At 39.7% G+C, this 15,076-nt stretch overlaps 1 protein-coding gene across 1 annotated transcript in view; it reads left to right on the top strand.

Moving 5' to 3' along the window:
* LOC125225294 (serine/arginine repetitive matrix protein 1-like) overlaps positions 1 to 15,076 on the top strand; it is a 47,785-nt gene that overhangs the window by 20,192 nt on the left and 12,517 nt on the right. Inside the window, exons 2-5 of the mRNA XM_048128934.1 lie at positions 7,406 to 7,680; positions 11,362 to 11,603; positions 13,012 to 13,268; positions 14,068 to 14,273. Coding sequence (XP_047984891.1) covers positions 7,420 to 7,680; positions 11,362 to 11,603; positions 13,012 to 13,268; positions 14,068 to 14,273 — 966 coding nt within the window. The 5' untranslated portion in view covers positions 7,406 to 7,419. The remainder of the gene's footprint in view (positions 1 to 7,405; positions 7,681 to 11,361; positions 11,604 to 13,011; positions 13,269 to 14,067; positions 14,274 to 15,076) is intronic.

Raw genomic sequence — 15,076 nt, 5'->3', positions numbered from 1 at the left:
TTTTATTTAGTAACTCTAAGACGTTCCTCGCTGATGGAAATGAAGAGGGTGCCGACTTTTTACGAGCAACGGTTAGAATTTCTGAAATATGACTCGTCCGCACTACACAGACAACCTATTTTACGAGTGAATCAAACAATAATGAACCTTTTCTCCAACGTATGAAGAACTTGTACGTGTCCTACTTGTGTTGGTTGGCTGGAATAGCGCACTGTCTATCGGGGAGCCATTCATTTCCCCGCCTCAAATAAAATGACGTCGATAAAAACATTTTATGTCACTACTTCTGTTTGTACAAACGTTTTGGAAGAATATATCTACAGAGCGAGAACGCAATTGTTTCTGTTAAACGCAAGAGTTTTCACCTTTGTATTATGTTGAAGAGTTGCCGGAAGGTGTGACATAATATATGAAAGCGTGAAATGGCGCGAGAGATTTTCATGTCACATTTTGTAATAACCGTTGAATGAGGGTCGGTGGAGGGTATTCAAGTTCCGAAATGACTCGCAGAAAGATGTTTGAGGCGACTAATGGCTACATTTAAAATTCGAGAGCTTAAGTTAAACGCTGTTCCTTCGAAATTGTTTCTAAAATGTGGTTTTCCCAGTAAGAGATCTCGAGTCGAGGTTTTTGATTTCTTCTTTAATTGGATTTGAAGCGCTCCCGTTCCGATTGTCAGGTTTGAGCGAAGGTCTTTGTAGTGCTAATGAGAATTTCATGGCCTATTTAGGTTCGCTTGTGGTAACGAGCGCCACGAGCGGATCGATCTATTTTACTGGAGATCTAATTGCTCAGCTTTGTGGTGCTTCCACTTTAATGTACTTAGGTGCCTTTCAATTTAAAAAAGCATTAATGTAATGTAAAATACACAAATCCTTAAAAATAAGTATCTAAAATTAGTTTCTAAAACTGACGGCAATGGGCACAAACTAGAGTCATAGAGCTGCTTAATTTTGAAGTTTCATTTAATTCGGTTATTTCTAAAGGCATTGGCGCCAAGATAAAACTCATCAGTTTACTGAAAAAAATATCAGGACGAATTCTTAGTAATGTTGCTAAGAGAGTTGAGTTCATGTATAAAATAATAAAAAAATAATACTCGGTGTAAACTTGAATGAGTTTCACTTACTGCATTAAGCATGAGATAAGGTATAAAACATACTAGTTTGTTGCTCCAAAGATATAAAGAAATAGTGTTATTTTGCGAGTTTCCATAACTGGAACCCGAAAACTGCGTTCCTCCTATGATGGACACGGAACAATTTGCGAAACCAAATTTTACAAGAAACAATCCTATGTTAAAATAACCCAAACTAATTTTATTTGGGGTATATAAATTGACTCATTGAGTATCAGTTGGCTTTAAAAGCAAAATTTTAAACTTATTTCACTGTCCATAATGGGGGATCCATTACTGGAGAACTGCCGTCCATGATTGGAGAAAAAACACCTCGTTTTAATTTGTTAACTATGAAGAAACCAATAGCAGTATCTATTCTGCAATACGCTTAAAATGTAAAAGAAAGATGAGACATTCAAGTTTTAACTCGCTTAGCGGTAGAATTTTTACACGTATCAGTGAAATATCAAAAATAGGCAAAATTTTATCTTATACTGTCCAAGATTGGGTCCGTTACCTTATAAAAAAAAACCGGTCAAGTGCGAGTCGGACTCGCCTACCGAGGGTTCCGTACAAACTTTCAAACTCCCCAGTTAAAATAATCTCATATTTTTACATAACTCTAACGACTTGACTAGAAGACAAAAGTATAGGTATTATTGTATAGGCATTATTGTGTATAGCGCCATCTCTCGGTGAATTCGCTAACTAATTTGCGCGACCATAGTATGTTGGTTTTTCAGGGATTATTCTTTATAATGTTAACCGATTTAAACAATTTTTACTTTATTGGAAAGAAGATGATTTACGTAACATCTCGTATTAATTTGAAGTACTATATACATCCGCAAAGTTGGGTAAATTAAAATTAAAAATCTGAAAAGTTTTTTGTGAATTAAAAAAAAAAAGTTTTCAAGATACAAACACGATTATATTTTTCCTGTAATATTACCATAGCATAAAACCAATGTTTCCTAAAATTTTCATAATTTTTCGTTGGTAAACTTCGGAGATAAGGGGGGGGGGGGGGGGAACGGTATTTTTTTTAACATTTTCCTTCAATTTTTTTTTCCACAACAAAAAAATTATAAAAAATAGTTTATTTACGTTCAATTTGAGCTCTTTCTAACGATACCCCACTTGACTCATTATTTGTGCGCTCCCGTACAGAATGTCTAGCAAAGTCAACAAGAGGGTGTTTCACTACAACTCTTTATTATATAATTTGGCGTTGTACAGTAGTACGATTTCGTATTTTGATACGAATAAATTTATAGATGAGTTTGTTATGCCTTATAAGAAAACCTACCTACCGAGGAGATGTTTAGTAGAATGTGCTGACCTGTTAGCGTATAACATTAAAGGCCCCGACGTGGCTAGCACGGCGTTTAATAATAATATGAAACGGTTTAATTTTTCATGCCCCGGTAGCGAGGGTTTCGAGATGAAGCCGTCTGGTGATTTGAATTTAAACTAACAGCTCCGACAACGAGTGCACCAGCCGGCTCCATTTTTATTGATCACTGCGATGCTAGTATGATAGGTAAAACCAATTTATTGAACCTGGTTCACCAAAATATCCAAGGATTCACTTGTAAGGAACTTGAAATTGATTTGTATTTGCAGTCGTCGAATATTGACATACTCTGTATTACTGAGCACTGGCTTAAAGAACATGAATTTATGTTTAATTTTAAGAATCATAGTATAATTAGTTCTTTTTTTAGGAAATCTAGTAACCGTGGCGGGTCATTAATAATGGTTAAGCATAACTTAAAAAGTAAAGAGCGCAGAGACATTGTTGACATGTCTGTAGAACGCCATATTGAACTTTCTTGTGTTGAGATGGACCAATTTATCGTTATATGCGTGTACAGGCCCCCTTCGGCGGACTATAATGTATTTGAATCAGTAATAGATGACGTACTTAGTAGTGTTTTTAGAACCCAAAAAAGTATAATTGTGTGTGGCGATTTTAATGTCAACATACTTGAACATTCGCCATTATGTGGAAGGTTATTAAACACCTTCAAATCCTTTAACTTGGTTAACTTATTCTGCGAACCCACTCGAATCACAGCAACCAGTGCTACATGTATAGATAACATTTTTAGTAACAAGGATGCGATTAGTAAATCTGTTATTAACAACCTAAGTTCTGATCACTGTGGTCTAAAAGCTTCTTTCAATGAGAAAACAGAAGAAATTCCGCAAGATACTTTATGTAGGCCAATCTCTCAAAGGCTCCTAGATTTATTTAATCGTAATGTTACCAAACGATTATGTTGTCTTTCATGTACGCAAGAAAACCCCAATTGTTTGTGTTCTGATTTATTTAACTGCATTAAAAATGAATTTGATGTCTGTTTCACTAAAAAGAAAGTAAAAAGCAGGACCAAGACTAAATTTAGCGACTGGGCTACGCCGGATATTCATAAGACAAGACGCCAACTCTACGAATTATACGATTTAAAAGCCACTGATAAAAGGCCGGAATTTCTGGAGCATGTTCGGAATTTTTCAAAATCTTTTAAGATGATGTGTGTCGCCGCGAAAGCTAATCACTTGTCTAAAAAGATCCTAAATTCTAGTGATAAGGTTAAAACTGCCTGGCAGGTGATCGGCAATGAAACTGGGAAACGTAAAATGAAGGATCCGCACTACAAGCTACGAATTGGTGACGCTTTAGTAAGTTCCGACCGTGAAGTGGCAGATCATTTTGAGCAGTTTTTCTCGAATATACCGGTAGAAACAACAAAGTCTCTTAATTCGTCGCCAGATGTCGCTGAAGAAATTTTGAAGAGAAATGTAGCGGAATGTACAGAATTCTTCAAATTTTCGTATATCACTCCGAACATAGTTCTTAAGACTTTTAGATCACTGAATTTAAAGAAAACTGAAGATCTATGGGGCCTGTCAGTCAAAGTTTTGCATTCCATTATTGAATCTATTGCACCATATTTAGCTGAGATTTTCAACAGATGCATTGATGTTGGCACTTTTCCAGATATTATGAAACATAGCAAAATTATCCCGTTGTTTAAATCAGGAACGAAGACAGATCCTACGAACTTTAGGCCGATTTCAATACTACCTGCATTAAGCAAAGTGTTTGAGAAACTTATTTTAAATCAACTGCTGTCGCATTTCAACAGAAATAAACTGCTTGATAGCAATCAATTTGGTTTTACCAAAGGTCGATCAACCACTGACGCTGGTGCGGTACTCCTAAAGCACATCTTTGACGCTTGGGAAAAAGCTCAAGATGCTGTTGGAATTTTCTGTGATCTGTCCAAGGCATTTGATTGCGTAGATCACGAAAATTTAAAACGAAAATTAAGCCACTACGGGATAAAAGCCGGTGCCCTCGACTTAGTCTCATCATATCTGTCGGATAGGACTCAGAGAGTAGTTATTAATGGAACTCATTCGGCGGGGTCCCCGGTAGCCCTCGGAGTGCCTCAAGGTTCAATTCTTGGTCCCTTCCTCTTTTTAGTATATATTAATGACCTACCCACTCTTGTTAAAGGCAGACATGATATAGTGTTATTTGCGGATGACACTTCTCTTATATTCAAAGTGGACAGGAAGGAAAATAGCTTCGACAGTATTAATGATGCCCTATCAACTATAGTTAACTGGTTTACGGCAAACAATCTACTTTTGAACGCCAAGAAAACCAAATGCATCAAGTTTGCGTTACCTAACGTCAAGCAGATAAATAACAGCAAAATCCAAATAAAAGGTGATACGCTGGAGTTTGAAGACCAAACTGTTTTCCTGGGAGTCACTTTAGACTCAAAACTGCAATGGCACGCACATATTGCTACTTTAGCTAACAAACTTAGTTCAGCTGCCTACGCAGTAAGGAGAATCAGACAGCTAACAAACGTAGAGACGGCCAGGCTGGTATACTTTGGTTACTTCCATAGTGTTATGTCGTATGGAATTCTGTTATGGGGTAAAGCCGCAGATATTCAGACGATATTTGTGCTGCAAAAGCGAGCTGTACGTTCCATATATGGACTGGGCGCTCGAGCTTCCCTAAGAGAGAAATTCAAAGAGGTGAACATTCTTACCGTTGCCTCTCAGTACATACTTGAGAATATTATGTATGCTAGGAAAAACATCCATGAATACAAGCTTAACAGTGATATCCATAACTATAACACTAGAAACAAACATAAACTTGCCGTGCCCTTCCACCGTCTCCGTAAGGTTAGTACGTCTTTCGTTGGGAACTGTACACGTTTTTATAACAAAATCCCCATTGATGTAGTGAACTTGCCACTCGGCAAATTTAAGTCACATGTTAAGCGCTGTTTGCTAGGTAAAGCTTACTATACGGTAAATGATTTTATAAATGATAAAAATGCCTTTAAGCCAGTAGCTTGATTATGGTAGCAGAAGTTTGTAATACAACCGTACTAGTATCCAGTAAAAATGACACAGCGTAATTTTTCTCATGTGATTGTATTGTATCATTAGTTATGTTAGTAGGACGCTTAGAGACCTTATACACCTCTAAGATTTTTGTTTTCATTATATAGCGTAGTTATATAAAATTTATTTAAAGTATGATAGTACACTGACCCTTAGAGACCTTTACATCTCTAAGTCACGTTGAGCATGTAATTAGTTATGTATAGCTATACTAGGCATTGTTGCCCTCTTTAATGTCACCTACAAGCTTAATGTCGTGTTTCACTGTGTCGATTTTTCTTTTGTCAATTTGCTGTTAGCTTGAACATGTCATGCTCGCTTAAAAGTCTTTGCTTACGGTGGCGTGTTGATCGGGTCGCCACCTTCCCGAATGGAGGTTGAGGGAGGCGATGGCTGAGATACGCGTCATACTCGTGAACGGGTGCTGTTTGTGGAGACTGGTCTGTTCAAGCTTACCTGGGCCACATGTTTTGTTAGATTATTTAACTTTACTTTTGAGCGGATTGCGAGACACTACATTCGGTTCTTGTAAGAATTAAACTTAAGTAAGTAATGTCTTAAGGATGACACTAGAGACCATCACGTTGTCGTTTAATTTAGTTAATTTTAGCTTTTGGACACTTAGAGACTTTATACATCTCTGAGATTTTGATTATATTTTATTTTAAAATAGACTCCTTACTTTAATGACCTTGTTGTCGTTTGATTAAGTTAATGTTAGTTTTTTGGACACTTAGAGACCTTATACATCTCTGAGATTTTGATTATACTTTTAAACTTAATTTGTAACCTTGATTGGCCCTTATTTGTAAACTTGATTTGTTCTTTAATGATTGACAACTAGAGACTTGTACATCTCTTGAAATGTGTAATTTAGCTGTTCATTTTCTGTATTTTTTTTTTTTTTTTGTATTATTTGACAAAGGTTTTTACTTTTAAATATTTTAATTTTATAAAATTTGACTCTTGGAGACGCTATACATCTCCATGGATTATTTGATTAAGTATAATATTTTTACTTGTAATATTCAGTCTTTTACAACTATTGAAGTATTATAGATTTCTTTTATCTTTGTATCTGTTTGCACTTTCTTAATGTATTGATTATAGTTAGTAATAATATGACATTTAGAGACTTTATACATCTCTAATTCTATATCAGCGTATAGCTACTTTGCTTATGATTAATATTTTTAGTTAATATTTTTATTAATTTCATTTGTTTAACTTTAATGAATACTCTGTAATGTTGACATGTAAAAGTGCCCCCGTGGCCTATTTGCTGAATAAATGATTTTGTATTTTGTATTTTGACCTAGTAACTTGAAATTTACAGTTTGCCCCCCTTTCATTTTGGCCATTTTCTACAATTAAAATTATTAAATTTAAAAAAAATATTCCTTCTATTTGTAGAGGTTCACAATGTTCACAACTATTCCAAATTTCAAGTTGATAGCATTAGTAGTTCTCGAGATATTTAGGAATGTGACAGACGGACAGACAGACGGACAGAGTCGCACCATAAGGGTTCCTGTTGTACCTTTTTGGTACGGAACCCTAAAAAGGAATATCCTGTTGTCTTTCTTAAATTCCTTTTGTAAAAATTAATAAGATTACTCGGATTATATTAGATACCGTCAATATCGATGCACCGTTCCCTTTTCACAACGTGCAATAAATGCACAGTATAATTTGGGATAACATATACCACTGTTTCTTACGAAATCAAAATTATTCTAGAGGTTTCAAGACATTTTGCCGCCTAAATGCTGTTTTTCTAAGAAATGTTTAAGACTTATTCCTTGAATTGAATCTAATAAAAGATTTTCTTGTTTGTCTCAGGTGCCGACGGCGGCATGTTGGGCGCGCGGCTGAAGTCCTGGATGGAAGCGCAGCTGGGGCGCGCCAAGAAACGCAAGCAGAAGCAGCGGCTGCCCGCCACCACCGGCCCGCTGCCCGCGCCCCACCTCTCCTCCCCCGAGAGTGCCTACAGCACCGGCTACTCTACAGATGGCACGTCACCCGGCGCACCTCCGACTACTCTCGCCGCTCCGCTGGTCGCCCCGCCGCCGCCGCCAGCGCCGCCGACTACACATCTTTACCATGAGCCGGCTAAGGTATACTCCTCCTTTCCTCCCCGAGAGTGCCTACAGCACCGGCTACTCTACAGATGCCACGTCACCCGGCGCGCCGCCCGTTACGCTCGTCACTCCGCTTGTCGCTCCGCCGCCGCCGCCAGCGCCGCCGACTACACATCTTAACCATGAGCCGGCTTAGGTATGTCTATGATCCATCTTCCGAGAGCGCCTGTAGCATCGGCTACTCTACAGATGGCACGTCACCCGGCGCGCCGCCCGCTACGCTCGCCGCTCCGCTTGTCGCCCCGCCGCCGCCGCCAGCGCCTACACTTCTTTACCTTATGACATACGTCTATGATCCATTTTCCGTGAGGGCCTACAACACCGGCTAAGCACTCTTCGCTCGCTGCTGCGTTTGTCGCCAGCGCCGCCGACTACAGACTTTTACCATGAACCGTTGAAAGGTATGTGTATTTATCTATTCACTTATTAAACATGTAATATGGAACTTTCTATCGAATTACAATTTTTAATTTTAACTGTAAAATGTAGGAAAGCGGCTTCATCATAATCAAAGTAAAAATTTATAACGAATTATAAAATAATTTAGTAGCAAAATTACGAGTATCATGCAGGCTGTTGAGTGCAAGGAAGCGAATATCAGTAAAATTAAAGCAGCAGCATGTGTAGCTCTTTGAAAACATTCAAAAACCTCTATAAAACTACTCATCATAAAATCCCGCACGTTAAATCATATTCAAAACACGGAAACAGCGCATAACTTGCTGGAAATCAAATAAATAAAATCCAGCTCGGAACTGCGGGGTTTCGTATTGTGCTCACGTAGAAACTGGGATCTCTATTTATCTCGACTACTAACTGATTTTATTGCGAGAGACGCTCTCGACTCGCGAACTATACGTGTCTGATAAAAGGAGGTACGTAGGTATTCTAGATACCTGTAGTTGTATGTATAGTTGTAAGTAGAAGCAAAGAGGATCGAGTATTATAGAGAGTTACTGTCAAAGTAAAATGTGTAATCACAGTGCATACACTGCCATATCTCGACAGAAGCTTAGACCTTTTGAACCTCAGTTTTGACAATTTGGCCCATATTCTTAGCTTGGTATGTATTAAAATGTCAAATATTAATATTAGCGCCATCTAGCCGAGCGTTCCCCAAAGGTGTAACGCCATCTAGGCCACCGTACCTTTTTCTGTATGGCTTTGAGGTACGTTTTTTCTTATTAGACTTTATCCGTCTATACGGAGTTACATAGGTCTTTGGTAGAAGGAACAACGTGATACGGTTCAAATATGTAGTGAGCGAGGAAACGCTTTTCCTACTATAAGAGAAACCCGATTTAGACTGTTAAAGCTTGGGATTTGGAGTAGTAGCGTGAGTTCCGCCATGATAACCAAGATTTACCAGACTATATCAAAACCAATTTAATACTATACCAAATTGTTCAATTTGAATCGACCTTAGTGTCAAATCATTGCGTTGAAAGTAGGTACGTTTTTTACTGAGTATGCAATTATGCTAAGCTTACTAATCGTGCTATGCATATGATCTAGAATAGGTATGTATTGGGAACAGTTATTTTATACAGCCATCATATTCCTCCGAATAACTACAATCTATGGCCAGCGCGTCCACATAAATTCCTACTAAGTATTGTTCAGAACCTTTGTTTCGTCACGAGAGGCCTGAAGTGCTTTCTCTCCGGAAAAGGCGTATATTTTCCGGGAAAAGACCCTAAATAATAATGAAGCGCCCTTTTCTCGGGTTGTCGGGTCCTTAGGCACGCGCACACGCAAGATAGTCCTTTTTTGGCAGAGATAAAATAGGTCAAAAAAAAAACATTACAATTTCTTGACGAAATAGAGCTAGAGTACTTAATTACTCTAATTACGAGTAGATAAGTAATGGTATATTCAAAGAATTCTATCCTGAGTCAGACGGTGTAAAATCGTCGCCAAAAAGGTTTAGTTTTGTATTAGGTTTGGTCGTTACAGATGAAGTGCATAATAGTTTTCCTTCGTATTTTCCCGGAAGGTTCGTATTTGTCATACTTTTTGAGTCGACGTCAGAACTTCTTGTACTGAGACTGCTGAAATAGCATGACACGTTTAACATTGCTGAAAATGCTGAAATGCCATGACACGTTTGTTCGTTACCGTGAGAATATGATGAAAAAACATTTTGCACTACATCTGTACAAGTTTTTGCTTTATTTCCTTTAATTTTGTTGCAGTTTCAAATGTTTCAATGTGTACCTACCAGTGTCAGGTATATGTATATTCTACATTTAAAAAAAAATAGCAAAATGTTAACTGTGCATTTTTGCTAGGAATGAAACTGAAATTAACCCAATATGTTAAGAAATGCGACTTAATAAAAGGGTTTATTAGTCTATTATTATCTCGGCTGGAACATAATTGGAACTATTTTAATCAAAGTCCCCGACGCGACTTTAACTATTATGGAATAAATTGTCCCACACAAAGTTCGTGATTGCACATTTATAATAAGTTTACATTAAAGCCCGTTTTGCATTAATTGGGTTATAGTTCATACGTATAGTTACTCTACTCGCTTTGTATGCGGAGTACGCTTCGCACAACTTCGTTAATTAAGTAGAGCAGATAAATTGACGAGGGTAGTCTTTCATCTAAGCCACACAAAGCTTCATGGGCGTATATTTTCAATGCTTAACAAGCTGGTATAAAACAAATGATCACTACCAGTTATCATGCAATCTATAGAATTGTACGAGATCGCGGGTCCGATGACACTGGTTTCATGAAGCTCGGTAAGCAATCGGAATACCAATACTGAACGCCCATTATTTTAATACAAAATGATGTTACAGTTAAAGACCTAATACGATTCCGATCTTCTTTTGTTCCTGTACCGTTGTAGGGGAAAAATGACTTTTCTAATTGATTGATTATCTTTTGTTGGCAACTTTTGGGCGTTTTGCACGTAGCGCGTACAAATTAAAGGATCAAGCGTTGAACCCTCGTGTGATTAATTCAAGTCGTAAATTTTAACATATCTCTTCCTGTTTTTTTTTTAATGAAGCCCCTGGGTGAGGCAATGAGTTGAGCATGCTGTGTTGTTGGCATCGTCGTGTTTATTAATTTTCGTTCAGGTTTTCACTTTAGTTGACTTGTTTATATTAAAGTGTGTAGGGGAGATGCACTGGGTGCGGGATGTTATTAATATATATTATGAAGTCGGATATATGTTTATTTTGATAAGTAGCGGACTAGCACGCGATATAAACATTTAGATGTACACAAACAAAAACTGCATGAAGTAGCGTGGCTTATTTTAATAAAATAATAACTCGCTGTAGACGAGGTAATAAGAATAGATTTTACTCCCTAGTATAAAACAAATTATGTATAAAATGTAATATTAGCTTTGTCAATTTATAATTAATGAGTATACAGATGCAGTGCCAAAAGGGTTTCCTTGGTATTTTTCCGAAAACGTTCGAATTTGTCATGCTAGTTCAGTCAATGTCAGTACATCTTGTACTGAGACTGACTGAAATAGCATGACACGTTCGTACGTTTCCGTGACAGTACGAAGGCAAATCTTTTCGCACTACATTTGTACACATTTCATATTATTTCTCGTGATATTTTTGTTTTGCTATGAATAAACTCTTTCTATTGTATTCCTAACCTTAGACCTATACTTTTCAGAGACGATCAAGCGTGGGAGTGCGACGCCCGGTGCCCGAGCCGCCCGTGGTCTGCATGACCCCGTCCCCGCGGCCCCGCTGTCGGATCCGAACTAACCCCTGGCTCGGGGCAACTTCACCCAATCCCCGACGAAGACCCCCGCACCTACTACATCAGCAGTCGCTTCAGTGTCCACAGCAGACACCTCAGTTACACCATGCGCCATACTCTTTGGACTCCCATCCTGCTAAGTTTAGCAACCGGTGAGTATTTTCATACTAGGTATCTAAAACAGCCTCATTGTCGGATCTGCACTAATCCCAGGCACGGGACAACCTCACCCAACCCCCGTCGAAGACCCCCACATCTTCTGCATCAGCAATCTTTTCAGTGTCCACAGCAGACACCTCAGTTACACTATGCGCCATACTCTTTGGACTCCCATCCTGCTAAGTTTAGCAACCGGTGAGTATTTTTATAAAACCTACCGCATACTAGGTGTCTAAAACAGCCTCATTGTGGGATCCGCACTAATCCCAGGCACGGGACAATCTCACCCAATCCCCGTCGGCGGCCCCCACATCTTCTGCATCAGCAGTATCTTCAGTGTCCACAGCAGACACCTCAGTTACACTATGCGCCATACTCTTTGGACTCCCATCCTGCTAAGTATAGCAACCGGTGAGTATTTTTATAAAGCCTACCGCATACTAGGTGTCTAAAACAGCCTCATTGTCGGATCCGCACTAATCCCAGGCACGGGACAACCTCACCCAACCCCCGTCGAAGACCCCCACATCTTCTGCATCAGCAATCTTTTCAGTGTCCACAGCAGACACCTCAGTTACACCATGCGCCATACGTACTCTTTGGACTCCCATTCTGCTAAGCTTAGCAACAGGAGATACATAATATATCCCTTATTAAAGCTGTCACATAATGTGTCTTGACTCTGGCCTCGCTGTCGGATTCGAACCAACTCCTGGCTCGGAGCAAGCTACCACATACATCCATAGGTATCTAAGACTCCAACCGGCGATCCCACTTTTTTTTCTTTTTCTGAAACAGTAATCAATCTTATGCGGCCACTTCTGAATAATATATGTAGGATATTACAGCATACAGCCAATATTGAATAATACTAATACTAGGTAACGACTTGAAGGATTACGCCGCGAAGGCTTACTTAACCACGAACAGTTCAACGTTCTTCTTAAAGAAGCCCTACTTTAACTAGGATTCGAGGCAACCATTAGAATATAAGACTTAAGCTGATCGATTTGTGCTAGTGCACACTTATGTCATTGTAAATGAAACGGATTAATAACCTAACCACATAATTAAAATTTTGAAAAAAAAACCCCGACCGCGACTAAGTAAACCGATGTTTATGAAATCGGTTCATCCGTTCGGGAGCTACAATGCCACAGACAGACATACACACAGACAGACATACAAACAGACAGACAGATAGACAGACATGTCAAACTTATAACACCCCGTCGTTTTCGCGTCGGGGGTTAAAAACTGAAATATGCCACTGAGAATTACAAAGACGGTCTTTAAACTCAAATAAGTACTTTGATTGTCATATCCATTACTTATCGAGTCTTCAAACCTCAACCACAACGTATGCACATCTCATATATCAAGATCTTGTGCCCATTCCAGGTCGCCGCACCTGTCGCCCCACTTGTCACCACAGCCTCGGTCCCCGTACTACCGCGAGGGAGCGAGTAGCGACGAGGAGTGCAGGGGAATGCGCACGCGCGGGAGAGAGACGGCGATACTGTCGGATGCTGATATAGACTCGGATGGGGATACGGGGCTGGATGGCGGGGATGAAGATGAGCCTGATGAGACTGCGTCGCCGGGGCGACGGCGAGCGAGGAGGAGGCGGCCGCCGCGGCGACCACCACGGTCAGCTGGTTAGTGTTTCATACTTAGGGCTAGTTGCATCAACCACATTTGACAGACACATCATCGTCACGCAGCAGACGTCCATGGAACTTCCTATACAATAAAATGTAACGAATGCTTTAACGGTGACAAACGGTTTGATGCAACCGGCCCTTAGTGTACCTGATATATCTAGTGATCGGGCTAGCTCCGGGAGTATTCAATGAAGATTGGCTTCACAGATCTAGTCCTATAAAAAAATAAAATTTAGACGAAGAAACTATTTATTTTGTTTAACGTCACACGTTTCTGGAGGTCTGAGGAATTACTTAGCAAAACTTTATGACCTATAGAATTTGAAATAACCTACTGCATAGAACATGAATTTAGGAATCAATGCCAGTGATGATTTGATTTTTTACTATCACTTAGGAAGATGTAGGAACTTTCCGATCGAATAAGAAACATAAAGTCGCCGTCAATAGAATTTGTGAACAATGTAAACAAACCTTGTAGTCAAAATGTCTTTAATTTCCATTCTAATTCATCAGATACTGGCTAAAACCATGTGTTATTCAATCAATTCATATCACATTATGATCCCCTTTAACATTATAAAATTGTGCTAGAATATTGATATTTTATAGAATGGTTTGTTTACATTGTTGACAATTTCTATTGACGGCGACTTTATATTGGTCCTACCGACTGCGCCATGTAACATTAGGATTTAATAAACAGCAACCATATCTAGTTTGGTCAATTCAACTGTTTTATGGAAACTTTCCCATAAATACATATTACTAATTTATTTGTATGCCATTTCAGGAGCAACACCACCACGGGCTCGACGTCGGCACGCGCCGTCTGCGCCACCAGTTCGCGAACGCGACCCACTACTGGAGGCCGACCGCGAGGCCGAACGCAAGTACCGCGAGCTCATTCGCGAGGCCGAAAAACTTCTGGTCACAGTGTCGCGTGCCCCGCTGGAGCCGCCGCATAATCCTAGAGTTCGGGAGCTTAGGGCTACGGAGGTAAGTTAAATTGAGAAGATTAGGACTATCGTAACCAGTACTTGTAATCGTGATCCACTACAGGAGCAATAAGTACCACGAGCCGATTCGTGAGGCCGAAAAATTGCTAGTCACAGTGTCGCGCTCGCCGCTGGAACCACCACCATAATGCGAGAGTTCGGGAGCTTAGGGTTACCTACGGAGGTGAGATAACAAATTTAACAGTATGGTTGGCACTACACGCGTGCTCACTGTTCAGCTCACTGTTGGAGGCCGATTTAGAGGCCGAACGCAAGTACCGCGAGCTCATTCGCGAGGCCGAAAAACTGCTAGTAATGGTGTCATGTGCCCCACTGGAACGACCACATAATCCAAGAGTTCGGTAGCTTAGGGCTACGGAGGCAAGTTAAGTTGAAAAAATTACCACTATCGTTGGCATTACTTGTGATTGCGACCCGCTACAGAAACCCTCCGTAGGAAACTAGGAACTATTTTCGTCCTTGCAACCCTCAAACGATTGAATCGGAGGACAAACAGATATACCGCGAGTTTACTCGCGAGGTGAGGTGAGCTAGTCAGGTAGGTAGCAAAAACGGAGAAATGATGCTGAGCTACGGTGGTAATATTACAAACTATCACGTGTAGTTGCTTCGTCACGCCGACGCGGCCGGTTTCTGAGAGATCGCAGCAGCTACGGGTTACATACACATTTCATTTGGGTGTGATTTATTGTTTACTAACCTTATAAAACAGTTTTATTTAATTATTGGCCATTGTGATCGGCGTCATCAGATTCCCTCATTTGTCTTCTCTTTCCTGTTGCC

This window comes from Leguminivora glycinivorella, chromosome 4 (assembly GCF_023078275.1).
Source record: "Leguminivora glycinivorella isolate SPB_JAAS2020 chromosome 4, LegGlyc_1.1, whole genome shotgun sequence".
Classification (NCBI taxonomy): Eukaryota; Metazoa; Arthropoda; class Insecta; order Lepidoptera; family Tortricidae; genus Leguminivora; species Leguminivora glycinivorella.
Note: the sequence above shows the minus strand (reverse complement) of the source record. Positions and strands in the feature narration are given on the sequence as shown.